The sequence below is a fragment of the Rhinolophus hipposideros genome, assembly GCF_964194185.1.
Source record: "Rhinolophus hipposideros genome assembly, chromosome: 5".
Lineage (NCBI taxonomy): Eukaryota > Metazoa > Chordata > Mammalia > Chiroptera > Rhinolophidae > Rhinolophus > Rhinolophus hipposideros.
The window spans coordinates 40,160,618-40,175,690 of record NC_138051.1 but is presented as its reverse complement, the minus strand read 5'-3'; the positions used below and the strand labels follow the sequence as shown (position 1 = coordinate 40,175,690).

The window sequence follows — 15,073 nt, the reverse complement described above, 5'->3', positions numbered from 1 at the left end:
GGTAACTGCCGAGTGGCCGGAGCTCGGGGCGGGGCGGAGCGGAGGGAGCGAGCGCCGGGGCTGCGGGACTGGGACGGGGCCCGGGGTCTGTGGTTGGGCCTGGGGCTAGCCGAAACCGGGGAGCGGGCGGGGCGGAGCTGGAAATGGGGCGCAGTGAGGCGGGGAGGCGACCCTGAGCTCGTTCTGTTCAGGGGGCGCCAGAGCCGGAGGCGGAGTGAAGTCAGGGCTGAGTGGGCGGAAGAGAGCCTGGGCTGAGGTGAGGCCCACAAGCGGGAATTGAGAGAAGGAGCTGGCACCGCAGGGAGGGTTGGGACGGGACACATTTTCAAAATGCCAGGCTGTTGCGTTTTGTCCAGTTCCTCTTGGTTTTTCTTTCGGAGGCAGCCCCAACCCCGCCCACTGCCCCACCTCATTGCATTGACTGATTCCCTCAGGTCCAGGTGGTGCCCGAATTCCTCCTTGTCCAGTCCCGGGATTCCTGCCCTGGTGACGGCTACTTTTAATTAAAAATGCTGTCACACAAGTGAAGGTGCCTGGCCACTTAGTCAACTGCGCAATATTCTCTTACAACTCCTATCTCCTTTTGTTTCAAAAAACGTTGAGCCTTGGTACAGTGTGTTTATTTGTCTTCTTCGGGGGTGGGAGAAGGGGAAGAAAAAACTTCTAATCTTTGGTGCAACTCCAAGAATGAAATGATACTTGATTCTTACATTTTTTTTTAACAGACATGGCCACTTACCACCCAGCAGGACACATGCAACTGCCCAGAGCTGATGCCATTCGTTCTCGGCTCATTGATACCTTCTCTCTCATCGAGCATCTGCAAGGCTTGAGCCAAGCTGTGCCACGGCACACTATGCGAGAGATACTTGGTCAGCAGTCTGTTTCTTCACTCGGAGAAACTTAAGACTCCCATCCACACCCTCCGAACAGTAGGAAGCAGAGCGACAATTTTAAGGAAATTCAGGGGAAATTGATTTGGTTGCTAGTTTGGAGGTTACACCAAACTTGATAAATCAAAGGCTTTATAAATAAAACTCTTTGAATCCAGAACCCATGTCACTCACTTTTAGGCCTATGATAGCTACTAGCCCTGGCTGACTTGAAAATTTCTACCAAAGACACTTAAAACTTTGGGGGTTGAACCTGTTCCCTTTATTCTTTGGCATGGATAGTGTTGATCACAAGCATTACATTAATTCTTACTCCATAACATTAGTTGCTGTGAGAAAGAGCAGCAAGGCAAGCAAGCTGCTCTAGGTGTCCATTATGTAACAGTATCCCTGCCCCCAATTCTACCTGCTCTGAATATTCCCCCAAAACTTCTCTTTGTATTTACCTACTGTCCCTCTTTTATTTTTGGTGTAGATCCTTCCCATCAGAAGAAACTTATGTTGGGAGATCAACACCAGCTTGTGCGCTTCTCCATAAAGCCTCGTCATGCCGAGAGGATTACACATGGCCAGAGACTGATGAGCAGGCTTCAAGTGCGCTGCGGTCATAGGCCACCTCTTTCTTTGTGGGCTGGATGGGTCCTTGAGCGTATCCTTTCATGCCACTCATTTTTATCCCATACCTTTACCATCTCTCTTGCCTCATCATCTGCCTAATGACTTATTTTTCCCTTTCCAAACTCCATTTTCTTTTCATTCTCACTGCTTCTATTCTTGCCCCTATTATTTCACCTGCATGAATCAGAACTCCATTCTGTATGTTTCCTTAAGAGAAAACAGGTCCTCTCTTCACAAACTTCATCATCTTCCTCATCTTTTTGAATACGATTGTACTTATGGTTGAAATAGGTGAGAACTGACGTTGAATGAAAGAGGAAGTAGGTGGGAGTCATTTTTCCTTTAAATTAGTCATTTTACATTTTTAAATGTTATTTGAATTCTGAAGGGCATGATTATATTAAGTCTTCTACAGTAGGATTTGTGCAACTGCTAAGACCTAGAAACATTTTGAAGGTCTCTTGAGAGTGTAGTATAACAGATATAAGGTAATCTAGACACTTACAGGTAGGGTGTAAGACTCACAAGCAACTGGAGGTGGGAAGACTAGTTATATTTCTTGTGTCAGTTTAGTCTAAATGTGTTTGAATTAACCTTCTCTGTTAGAGATATTAGTGCCTATCAGTGAGTGATCCAATATTTACATTTTTACAGGTATGTTTAGAAAGGTTATTTAAATACAAATAAGAAAGCTCACAAAGAATGTAAAGTTAGGTACAACTAAGATATTAGATAAGCCAAAAAATGACTTAAAGAGTATGACACTAAAACCAATTATAAATTATATGAAATCTATTAATAATAAAATAAATCTGGAGAATCAATGAGCTCATTTGATTATCAACTCAAACAAACTGCTCAGAAGGGATAAAGAACATAAAAGCACTCACTTGTTTCATCCTCACTGTTTTGGGGAAGTTTCCCACTTTAAAACAGTCTTTTAATGCAATTAGGTCAAATATATTTAAATATACCACAATGTTTGATGTCATTGACTCATTACAGTATACTGTGATATATATTTTGAAGTGTTCTATTTCCTCTGCATATGGGGAGCATTTTGAAGTAAGTCATCCACATTTCCTATTTCTTATATGATAACTGGCATGTATTCGCCTTGTGGGGTTAAGGATATAGTCTTAAGCCTTGGAATAAAATAAATAGTAGTAAGTGTACAACACCCTGGATCTAATGGACAAATCAAAATGCAATGGCAGTAACCATTCTATTTGGTAAACCAGCTGAATATGAAACTTATCACTGTGCCAGAAGATAGGTGATTGCCCAGGTGGGAATTACCTGGCAAATTCATGAACATTGTTGTCATGGTAGAAAGGCAGGAGGGATAATAATTTGTGACTAACAGATTTCTCTGAACAAACTAAATCATGTGATAAACATTAAGACTTTGTTTAGGCTTTTAAAAAACAATTTTCCAGATCACAAAGAAAGTTGTTATAGATAGAGAAAAAAGTAGTAATTGACAATGTTTTCTAGATCAAAGCTCCCCAATCTTTTTTGTCTTGTGATTTTGTTTCCCAATAATACATATATAATCTTGAAAACCTCCTTACGAGTTTTAATTATTTCATTATTTTTATGTGGTATAAAGAAGCAAGTTGAAGTAAAAATAATATTTTAGGGTCGCATATTATTAAATATTGTATTTTATTGCTTATTATATAATTGTAATAATCATATGTGAACAAAGTTTTACTTTTGTCATTTTAAAAATGATTCATGCTATTTTTAAATAAAATATATGATTTGTCTACAAATGAATTTTAATATAACATTAAGTTTGACTTTGGGATCAAATATATTTATTTTGTAATTATATAGTTTTTTGTGTGTGTAATTACATAGTTTTAAATTAATTCAATTTTTTGTTCCTTTTTAAAAATTGAGATATAATTGACATTTAACATAGTTTCAGGTTTATAATATATATGTTAAAAAATGTGATATATGTTAAAGTATAGATGCAAATTTAATTATGAATTAGGGCATAAAATATAGAAAAATATCAGCTTTCACACTGATATTAGTTGCTTATTTTTATAATTTTCATATTTTGTTTCTAAATGAAGAGAGAGAGAAAAGAAAGATCTAGCTCATCTGCAAGGCTTTCTCTGAAAATAACATGTTGCAAGTGTGTATAGCCCTCATTGCTAACAAAAAACTGAGTATAACATTATTACAATTTTGTACATTCATTTTTGAGGTTCTAGAGCTATCCTGATGTGCTATATAAAATTTTTGATCAGATGAATGCAATTTAAATAACCTAATGAAAATCATCTTGAGGTAAACTTGCAGAATTATTCTTATGCTCTTCATGAAGTTGTATTTCAATATCATTGTTCCTTAATTCCATTGTGGATATAGTGAGCCAAAATGTTACTAAAAACAATAACAATTTAAAACTGTGTCAAAAATCTACACAGCAGTTTGTGTTGTTCAGGGTGATTGAGTATGTTCTTCTGATCTCCATTAACTGCCAAGCATATCAGTCCTACTGCATTTGCAGGCTCTTAGATTATTCTGTTTCAAAGGGAAACATATTACATTTTTAGCTTTTAAACCTATTTTGATCTCAATGACTTTTTCAATAGCATAGTATACATCTATTAAATGTATAAAAGAGATGAAGAGGGTTGAAAGAGGAAGGAAACTAGTTAAGGAATAGCAATTAACAAATAATAGGGTTCTAGAGAAAAAGTATAGGATTCAATTTGCTTTGCAGAACAAAATAAATTTTAGACAGTGAAGAAAGCAAAAGTTTTAAAAGCTAACAAATAAACAACCAACTAATACCTTCTTGTAACTCAATATGCCCTGTGAATCTGGCTTCTTGTTTCTACATCACTTATAAAGCACTTTACATACCATGGCCTACATTTTCATTCTATGCTCAAGGCCCATTGCTGCTTTGTGAGGTTTGGGACTGGGTAACATAACAGTACAGCAGCCAGGGTTGGTGGGAGTAAAGAAAGAGATCAATCCCTTGGTGTCACTGTGACCCCAGAGTGGGAGGGCAGTGACTTACAACTGTCAGACATATTGATATCAGCAGGAGAGATGAGTCGTAGCTATTTTTCATGTATGATTCTGTCCTCCCCTGTATTTCACAGGTTGAAGCAACAACAGTGTTAGAGAAACTCAAAGAAAAATGGAATAGCACTGGGCACAATTGTGGTTTATAACAGGTTGTAATCATTGTCTGTCGTTCACTTTCCCACTTCCTTAACCTTTATTCATCCTTTGCTCTACTCTCACAGAATTGCTCGAATCTTCAGATACCAAACTGTTGCCACTGAAGCTGGCTCTGGAGGTGGCAGCTTGGTTCATCTTGCTTATTTTCATCTTGGAAATCCTTCTTATGTGGCTGTCCAGCTTTTACCTCTTCTGGAAGAATTCCTGGAATGTCTTTGACTTTGTTGTCACCATATTGGTAAGGATAGATATCCTGAGGATTAGTTTAGTGCCTAAGGAATGTGCGAGGTGAATCAAAATGACAAGAAAAGTTAAGATAATTAGATCATAGGAAGAAACAAATAGAAATGTACCTAACTTCCTTATTTTGTTGGTTTTTTCTTTTTTTTCCTTCTAAAACTAAAAGTCAGTCATTGCAGGAGTTGTTGGTATTAGGAACAAGGCAGAATCGAACCACAGCATTAATCCCAACAATAACATCTACCACTTATTAAGCACTTACTAAATGCCAGGCACTGTTCTAAGTGTTTTACATGTGTTTTCTCATTTGAGCTCCACAACAACCCAGTGAGATAGGCACTATATTTATCCCCCTTTTTTTATGTCTGAGCAAGTTGAAGTACAGTTTAAGTATTAGGTTGCTATAAAAGTAATTGCGGTTTAAAGGGTTAAAAATAATTGCAAAAACCGCAATTACTTTTGCACCAACCAAATAATTTAGCATAGAAAGGCTGACTAGGAAACAATCCCCAGAGAATATTATTCTAGGGATAATGCCCAAGGAAGTAAGAAGAAGATGAAATAAACAAGAGGCAACTGTGTGTGGGTGCTTTTACTCATAATCTGTGTGTTTCCCACAGTCCCTGCTTCCTGAGGTTGTGGTGCTGGTAGGGGTAACAGGTCAATCTGTATGGCTCCAGTTGCTGAGGATCTGCCGGGTGCTAAGGTCTCTCAAACTCTTTGCACGATTCCGTCAAATTCGAGTCATTATTTTGGCCCTGGTCAGGGCTCTCAAGGTGATTTGACTATAGCAGCTAAACCAGGTGGGCAAGGTGGATAAATATGGGGTATTAACATGAAATAAGTCTGGGTAGGCCAAAGAAGGCAATGAAAGACCCGGTGATTTGTTACTGGATAAGAAAGGGGGGCTGGGATCAAGCTGCTGCGGTCTAGAGATGTCTGGGCTCAGGACTGGAAGTGAGGGTTTGGTGGGGGATTGCCAGGGTGGGCTTGACTGGGCTGTAAGTGGAGATCAGCCTTGTCTGGCCCAGCTCTGACTTGAGTTCATGGCCTCTAGAGCATGGCCTTCCTCTTGTTGTTGCTGATGATCTTCTTCTACATTTTTGCTGTGACCGGTGTCTTCTTCTTCGAGGATTATACCCGTTCACCTCAGCAGGACCTGAAGTACCGCGTGTTCTTCTCGTAGGCAGGACTGGGGGAAGCCTGGGTGGGGGGAAAGAATTTGGGCAAGAGACTGGGAAGCTGGTCCAAAGTATAGTGATACAAAGTTTAGTCTATTGTGAGAAATTGGAATAGAACACAGTAAGAAGAGGCAAAGAGAAAGCAAAAAGAATAGTGAGTGGCATTTGCTCTGATTTTGAGGATAGGGCAGCTAGTTCCACATTTTCTTTGGGTTTTGCCAATTCAAATACACCCTCATCAACCATCTTTAAATAGCAGTATACTCCCGTGGTTAAGCCCTGGTTTCTATGCCTCAGTTACCTCTTTTGAAAAATAGAAATGAGAGTGTGCGATAAATGAGGTAATGCACTTAAGCACTTAGCACAGCAAATAAAGAAATGCTCTTCTGTGTGAAAATGAAAAAAAAAGAGTGAGAATAATACTGTTTCTGGGAGGTTTAGATCTCTGTCCTATGTATACACACACCTCCTTTTTCTTTAGGGACGTGCTGAATTCCCTAGTGACAGTGTTCATTCTTTTCACCATGGATCACTGGTATGCGCTGCTTCAGGATACATGGAAGGTGCCTGAAGTCAGCCGCACCTTCAGCAGCATCTATGTCATCCTTTCGTTGTTACTTGGTTCCATAATCTTTCGAAATATCATAGTAGCCATGATGGGTAAGCATAGAAGAAGTGAAACTTCGTGGATGGTTGGGAAGAAATTAGAGTGGAAACTGGGATTGACGGATTATGGATAAAGAGAACCTGATATAGCGGGAAGGTTTGGGGCCTGTGATGGATATTTCACTTGGTTTCTCCCCACCCAAGCCCTCTCCCCATGTGTAGTCACCACCATTTCCCAACTCCTAATGGCCCTTTGGGGCAGTTACTAACTTCCAGAATATCAGGAATGAGCTGAATGAGGAAATGACACACCTGGAGGTTCAGTACAAAGCCGACATGTTCAAGCGACAGATTATCCAGAGGTCTGCTTCCCCATTTTCAAACCCAGCTTCAATTCTCCAAGGTTTCCTGACCCATTTCCTGTTTCTATTCCTTAGTCTCGACCCCATTTTTCCCTTTATGACAGATTTGCCCCAGGATTAGAATTCCCCAGCTCTAGAATATTGCCTGATTCTTTTATCCACTGTTGGGGTTTCCCTACTCTTTTTCACCCCTTTACTAAAATTTGTTCTTGCTCAGTTTTCTTCACTTTATGATCTGAATTGTTTTCTTTTCTCCTTACTATACTCCTGCTTCAGTAAAACTCTCTTCACTCTTTTGTGTTTTTTACTTTGCAGGAGACAAAACTTATCCCCTGAGGCACTGAGGTCAAGCCTTAGCAAAATGGATACCAGGTTAGGAGTGTGTATGTGAACTGGTATGGACACACATGAGGGAGAATAGGGTAGAAAACCAAAGATGAATATTGGCTTTGAGAGAGAATTCATTCATTCAATAACTGTTTATTGTACTGGGTTGAATGGTAGCCCCCCCAAAAAAGATATGTCCATGTCCTAACCGCCAGAACCTGTGAATGTGACTTTATTTGGAAAAAAGGGCTTTGCAGATGCAATTAAATTTAAGGATGTTGAGATGTGATCGTCCTGGATAATCCAGTTTAGCCCTAAATCCAGTGACAAGGTCCTTATAATAGACAGAAGAGAAGACATAGACATAGAGAATAGGAGAAGGAGATGTGAAGATGGAGATAGAGATTGGAGTAATGCAAATACAAGCGAAAGGAATGCCAGGCAACTGACTGTCAGAGCTAGAAGAAGCAAGGGACCTTCTCCTCTAGAGCTTCCAGAGGGAGTATGGCCCTGCCAATAGCTTGGTTTCAGATTCTGGATTCCAGAATTGTGAGAGAATATATTTCTGTTGTTTTAATCTACCAAGTTTGTGATAATTTGTTACAGCAGCCACAGGAGATTAATATAAATACCTTCCATGAAACAGATGCTATTCTAGACCCTGTTCAACAATGGACAAGAAAACAGAAGGCGAAATAAGAAATTCATTTATCCATTCAACAAATAATTATTAAATACTTAGATACTTGGCATATATCAGTGAACAAAATGGACAATAATGCCTGCTCTCATGATGCGTACATACTAGTAAGGGGAAGAGACAATAAACAATGCACATATTAAATAAGTATATTAATATGTTAAAATATGATCAGCGTTATGAAAAATAAAAATTAGGACAGGTGAAGGGGGACTGGAGTATAGGATGGGGGTTGCAGATGGGTTGTAATCTTTAAAAAGGTAGTCAGGGTGGCCTCACTGAAAAGGCAACATTTGAGAAAAGACTTGGCTAAGTAGGTGAGGGGATTACTATGTGGCTATCTATGGGAAGAGTGTTATAGGCAGAGGGACAGCTATTACAAAGATCCTAAACCAGAAGCTTGCCTGGTGTGTTTGAGAAACAGCAAGGAAGCCATTGTGACTGGAGCAAAGTGAGCAGGCGGGAGAATGATAGGAGATGAGATCAGAGAGATAATGGGGACCTGATCCTGCAGGGCTGAGGGGGCCATTACAGGGACTTAGGCTTTGAGTGAAATGGGGAACAGAGAAGAGCAGTGACGAGAAATGACTTAAGAAGGTTTATGCTGGCTGCTGTGTTGATAGAATGTAGAAGAACGAGGGAAGGAGCAGAGAGATGAGTTGGGAGCCTGTGCTGCTCTCCAGGCACGAGGTGGTGATGGCTCAGACAAGAGTGGTACGAGTGAGAAAAGATATATTTTGAAGGAAGGGACAACAGGATTTCTTGAGGATTGGATATGGGGTATGAGAGGAGTTAAACAAAGTTTTGGCCGGAGCAACTGGCAAAATGGATTAGCTGAGATGGAGAAGGCTGTGGGAGAAAGAGGTTTGGTGGGCAAAGAATTCAGTTTTGGTTGAATTTGGGGTGTTCATTAGATATTCAAGCGGTGATATGTGAGTAAAATTGTATATACAAGTCTGGATTGAGAAGTGAGGTCCGGACTAGAGGTTTAAATTTGCATTTAGTAGTCATTTAAACTCAGATGAGATCGCCCAAGGGGTGACTGTAGATGGAGAAGATAAAAAAGCAGGAGCTTTGTCACCCCAATAAACTAATTAAAAAAAAACAACAAGAGCTGAGCCTGGGGGCCCTCTGCTATTTAGAAATGGAATCATGGGGGCAAAGGCTATAGTTGTGGTGAAATATGCATAAAGCCATGGAGTGGGGAGCTAAAGCTTCACAAAATAAGGCGGGGTGTGGAATGTGGAAGCCTGAGTAAACCAGCACAGAAGCTATGTGGTGAGAAGCACTAATAAGGATGTAACACATGGGATAATTGAGCTTGGAAGTGTTTAAGCTCAGATTTTGGGCTTGTATATACAATAACTTCAATATACAATGAGCAGTTTGGCCCTCATTGCTTTCAGCCTCAATTTCAGGGAATGGCCAGGGCCAGGACCAGAATAATGAAAGAGCTAGCCATATCTCATAAATGTATTTGAAGCAATAAAATTTCCCCTTTCACTTATAGAGATACCAGTCAACTAGGGGAATCTTTGGACTTATCAGGAGTTTTTCAAGAAGAATCTGAAAACAGTATCACTGAAGAGAGTTCAAGAACAGCTGAGTCAAAAAGAAAAGAGTCCGTGCCAAAAAAGAAAAAGTCCTCATCTCGTTCCTCCTCTTCATCTGCCTTACTTTCCTCTTCTGAATCCAGATATTTTGACGCTATTGGTAAGCACAGGGTTTCTTCCACTTGAAATTCAGACTCCGTTTCTCTAGGAGATAGCCCAATCTTAATAGGAGCGCTCCCATTATATCTACTTCCCCGTTTTCTCCACCAGTCTGATTTTCTGGCCTTAGTTACTTTCTTTGTGCTTCTTCATTTCCCTGTACTTCTGCTTCGCTTTGGATGAGTGTGGCTGTGGCTGTCTTTGCTTATTGTAAAAAGCGTCCTATTGATGATACACTCTTCTCTCTCCCTGCTATTTCCTTTTTTCATTCCTGCTTCCCCCCACACCCCAGAAAGTTTATCAGCTCTTTCCCAACTTCCACAAATCTATATATGTTTTTAAGAAGAATTTCTCCATCCAGGTCAGTTGGACTGGGAGACTCATGTGCACCAGAATCTGCCGGGACTAATGGACATGGATCAGGATGAACGCATTGTTTGGCCTAGAGATTCACTTTTCCGATATTTTGAGTTGCTAGAAAAGCTTCAGTATAACCTAGAGGAGCGTAAGCGGTTGCAAGAGTTTGCAGGTATGGATTTAGGGCAGGCATGGGGACCAGGAGTTAAGCATATTGGAGTAGCATATACAATGGGATAAGGAGGAGGGTGTCCACTAGTTTGCCATCTCAGCCTCTGAATTTCTACTTTATACCTAAAAAAGGCAACTCTTGGGTTTGGCATGCCACATTCTGGGCGTATGTCTTGATTTTTTCTAACCCAAAGAGAACCTGGCAATTTTGCTTCTTCAGTAGGGGACACCTAAATCCTTTGAGGTTTGAGAGCTTGTTTCCCAAGGGGAAAGTGTTCCAGTTGCTGGGAATTAAGACAAGGTGGGTTCTTGCTCGATTTGGGTGGCCCATCCCCTTTTGTGTTTCTTCTCTTTGAATGCCACATTTCAGACCTGAACATTAGGGCCTCAGGCTCAAGATTTGGGGCTTGTATATATAACGACTGACAGCTATGGGGATTAGACAGTGAGCAGAAAGCCTACAAGTGTCTACTGTTCCCAACCCCCAAAAGAGGTTTTTGAATTATAGACTTCTCTTCCTTTCAGCACCTTCTAGTATCAGCCTAGGCAGAGAGAAGTATGTGAGTTAAATAGCAGAGTTTGAGTTAAGTGGAAAACTACTTGGTCAAAATTATTTTCCCCAAGTTTCTCACTTGAAATTTCAGCTCTTAGAGATTAATTTAGATTAATAAATTTTCCCTCTAAAAATAAAAACTGGGAGAGTTAGTGGGTCCTTTTCTACAATTTAATATGGATTAGTGTTATCTTTCTCATACCTAGTTGAAATCAACTCAATGTGAAAATAACAATCTAGGGAAGAGGAATTTGTGTGTGGTGGTCACAGGAGGGTAAGAAGAGGAATTTATAACATTAGAATGTGGAATTTCAAGCAGGATGTCAAAGTTATTTGTCAAAGCACACATTTGCCTACTTCAAAATGTTGCCTAAGATTAATCCTGCTCTTTCCAGTTGTCTTCAGTCCTGTCTTTTTACTTGTTCTCTGGAGAGCACAGAGCAAAATAGAGAAGGTAGCAAAGCAACTTCTTTAATACTGGTTCATTAATCTATGGCAAAGAGTATAGACACGTATGGCTTAATTTTTTAAATTTTATTTTTGAGTTATAGTTGACACATAACACATGGCTTAAAGTAAAGTTTGGTAAAAATTTGTGGGGGGACCCAGAAAAGCAGGGTCTTCACCAAACATTTGTTTGTTCTCCATATTCTTAGCTCTCCAGCCTCACAGTCTCTTTCTTTACAGTGCAGGCACTGATGAACTTTGAAGACAAGTAAAGCCAACAATGGATGGCTTCGACATCTTTGGCAAAAGATAATGAAGGCAGTAGTTGGAAATGGAGAATTCAAAGTATAAATGTCTAATAAATACTGCTGATAATTGCTCAGTGGCCTGTCCCTGAAACATAGGGGGTATTGGAAGGTAAAAAGTCAAGCAAAAAACCTAGTTTAGATGCCAGTGGCGCCTGTGGTCCTTGGCTTTCTACCCTTTCCACAGCTTCTCAGGCTGATTCTTTCCTTGACTTTGTAGCTATAGTTCCCACCCTTCCTGCAACTTCTACTTCCTGACTGAGTCCTAATTTCACCCTCTCTCCCTGGTGGGTACAGGCCTCTCTGGTTGGGGTGGTTGGGGTAAGGAGATCCTAGGAGCTGTTAGTGTAACTGAGAACTATTGTTTCCATTTCCTACTCGATGAACATTCTCCTGTGCACCATTAACTTTAATCAAACATCATTTTCACCTATTTCTGGGCCAAAAGAGAGTCTCTTTATTCCATTTCCTTGCCATTGCTCAGGACAGTGATTCCACTCTGTAGGAGTGTTCAAATCAGTAAGTGTCTCATAGATTTTTAGCATTAGATGGGACCTCAGAATTAATCTATCTCCCACAGAAACAGGGATAGCTTTTAGAACATCACTGAAAGGGGGATTATCAAGCTGATGCGTAATGTTTTACTAGTTACTGGGGATTTATTATCTAGAAGGGATCCTATTCCATTGTTGGATGACTTAAGTCTTTAGAAATGTTTATTATTAAAAATTCTATCATTTTTTGAGTGCTTCACTCATACATATCCTCATACATAAAAAACACTGAATTTTACACTTTGAAATAGTGAAATTTATGTTATGTGATTTATAGCTCAATTTTTAAAACGAAGTAAAAATTATTTAAAACCAAGAACAACACTACGTTTCAAAGAAAAGCATTGTTGTCTTTTCCCCATAAAATTCGGAACAAAACAAAAAAAAAGTTTTTTTAAAAAGTCAATATGTAATATTGTATTAAATATCCTATCATAAATATGGCATACATATTTGGGAAAAACAAACTACTATTGTTAGACAAAATTTTATACCTAGAAACACCAAAGAAATCAACTAAAATTAGAGATGACAAAGGATTCCCATTAAGTACAAATAGAAGAAAAGAGGGCTGTAGACAGACACCTGGGTAACAGGAACACTTAAGGGAAAGGAGGAGGAAAAGGAGCTGACAAAGAAGCCTGAGAAGGAAGAGCTGGAGTGACAGGAGGATAATCATTCTAGAGTAATGTCATTAGAGCCAAGATAGAATTTCAAGAAAGAAATGGTCCAGTAAAATCTGGATTGGAGCATCCATTGAACCTAGCATTCATAATACAATAAACATAATAAAACAGAATAAAGAAGCATTATTTAGTAAATCTTATATACGCTATCCACAAAGTAGATGCTCTTTGAGTAGCTTTGCTCAAAGTGTGGTCTGAGGACTGATAGAATTGGCCTCACTTGGCAACTTGTTAGAAGTGCAGAATCTCAGGTCCCATTCTCGGGCCTATTGAATCAGGTGTTACATATGCACATTAAAGTTTCAGACTGCTTTCTAGGTATTTTTGATGATTGATCCCCTCCTGGCTTTCTTAGCTGAACTTCTCAAATGAACGGTCTATGCATGCTGCGTCGTTTTTTAACTCCTTCCTTAATAAAAACTATCTGGTTTCAATGCTACTGAAATGGAAGTTTATTCAACAAATATTTGTTGAGTTCCTATGTTCCAGATATTGTTCTAAGCCTTGGGATACATCAGTGTACAAACAAGACAGAAATCCCTGCCATACTAACTAGTTCGTCAGAAGAGCACCAAATAGGGTTGCGCCCCGTGCAACTTGCAACGGCAACTGGACCTGGAACTGGAGCTGAGCTGCGCCCTCCACAACTAAGACTGAAAGGACAACAACTTGACTTGGAAAAAAGTCCTGGAAGTACACACTGTTCCCCAATAAAGTCCTGTTCCCCTTCCCCAATAAAATCTTTAAAAAAAAAAAAAAAAAAAAAGAAGAGCACCAAATAATAACTTCCATTATTCCAAGTACTTGGAAGTACTTGGAAGTACTGTCTTGTACTTCCAAGACAGTAATTTTAGTGCCGCTCATTTACCACCCGTGGGGACAGAGCCAGGAGTGCAATTTCCAGGCTCTCAGCCTCACGTGGAAAGGTGCTGGCTCAGGTAGTAAATGGCCATCAACGGTGATTGGATGACCATCAGCTGTAACCAGTGAGCCATTGGCCACTAATATAACTGCTGTGGCTACGCTAGCAGAAAATGGGGGCTAGCAAGGAGATGGTGGCTGAGCTAGCAAGCGCGGATTGCAGTTAGCAAGTGGGGTTGGTTGATTGGTAGAGAAGCGAACAGCAGGTTGCGGATAGTGTGGCTCCTGCTTCCTATGTCTCTAACCTAGCTGCCAGCAAGAATATAGTGGTATGACTCCCCTATCTATGGCTCCGTGGGTGTTCCTTTTTGGCCTCACCATATCCTGCGTTCTTATGTGGGGAGTGGGAGCTGAGACCCCGCCTGACACCCCGCATGACACCACCCAACCCTCCAAATTATCTTTCTAGCAGCCCAGGCCCATGTGAAATAGCTGCTCAAAAATAAAAACAAACCAAACATTTTCTGACTAAATATTCTAAGGTCTAAGGATGAAGCCATTGTTAATGAATCCATTACTCCTCTAGCTTCCATTTTATCCTTGCCCTGAGTATCCTTGCTAGAGTTCTCAACACTATTTTTAAGTCAAGGAACAGATTCAAGCTGTACACCAGGTAACGCTAAAGGTTCCTCAGGAGCATTTTGGAAGTGAAGTTAGGATTTAGATATTGTTGTGATATAACTACGTTTATTCACATAACATTTGTATTAAGCTTTATTTTGTAACAAAGATTTCCCCTTTGATCTCCAGTTATAACCTACCTCTTCAAATACCATCCTGGAACTTAACACAGTGTGGTCTCAGTTTGAAGCAAAAAAAATAGTATTTGTTTTATTATATCATAAATTATATAAAAATAATGCAAGAAGAGAAGAGAAATTTTATAATTACAGTACAGCTTCTACCTACTATATAACCCTAATAACTTAAACTTTTATTTTTGAATGTTCAACACCGATCACTGGTTATGAATCTATATTAATTTTTCTTTATTATAATTTGTCCATATATTATCACTATTCTTTAATATAAAAGTTTTAAATGTTAAAAAATTTTATTTACTTATTTTATTTCCAAAGCTTTAAAACCTCAGCAAATCCTTATGTCTCATTCCACCTCATTTCTTGAGAAGGGTTCTGGTCAGGTATTTTGTAGAATGTTCTTCAATTTGGGTTCATCTAATGTTTTCTGTGATTGCATTGAGATTATAAATTTTTATAAGAA

The 15,073-nt window shown here is 39.5% G+C and overlaps 1 protein-coding gene across 6 annotated transcripts; it reads left to right on the top strand.

The window, feature by feature from the left end:
- The first annotated feature begins 18 nt into the window (after positions 1 to 18).
- Positions 19 to 12,724, top strand: CATSPER2 (cation channel sperm associated 2). Of its 6 annotated transcripts, XM_081047654.1 has the most exons (14): positions 31 to 85; positions 435 to 608; positions 726 to 872; positions 1,369 to 1,542; positions 1,734 to 1,802; positions 4,793 to 4,965; positions 5,588 to 5,743; positions 6,025 to 6,149; positions 6,630 to 6,808; positions 7,017 to 7,116; positions 7,432 to 7,488; positions 9,654 to 9,856; positions 10,217 to 10,384; positions 11,624 to 12,724. In XM_081047654.1, exons 3-14 carry the CDS (start codon positions 728 to 730, stop codon positions 11,653 to 11,655), a joined length of 1,581 nt encoding a protein of 526 aa, XP_080903780.1. In that variant the 5' UTR covers positions 31 to 85; positions 435 to 608; positions 726 to 727; the 3' UTR covers positions 11,656 to 12,724. The 6 variants fall into 6 exon arrangements, with proteins under 6 accessions (XP_080903778.1, XP_080903781.1, XP_080903783.1 ...); XM_081047652.1 differs by lacking the exon at positions 435 to 608 and having other exon boundaries at positions 19 to 256; XM_081047653.1 differs by lacking the exon at positions 435 to 608 and having other exon boundaries at positions 32 to 85.
- Positions 12,725 to 15,073: the final 2,349 nt, after the last annotated feature.

What these genes read in the sequence shown, in the direction of transcription:
- CATSPER2 (XM_081047652.1), top strand. Translation starts at nt 728, where the DNA reads ATGGCCACTTACCACCCAGCAGGACACATGCAACTGCCCAGAGCTGAT. An exon ending in AAGCGACAGATTATCCAGAG is followed by an intron (nt 7,117 to 7,431) that starts GTCTGCTTCCCC and finishes TTTACTTTGCAG; the next exon opens with GAGACAAAACTTATCCCCTG. An exon ending in GCGGTTGCAAGAGTTTGCAG is followed by an intron (nt 10,385 to 11,623) that starts GTATGGATTTAG and finishes CTTTCTTTACAG; the next exon opens with TGCAGGCACTGATGAACTTT.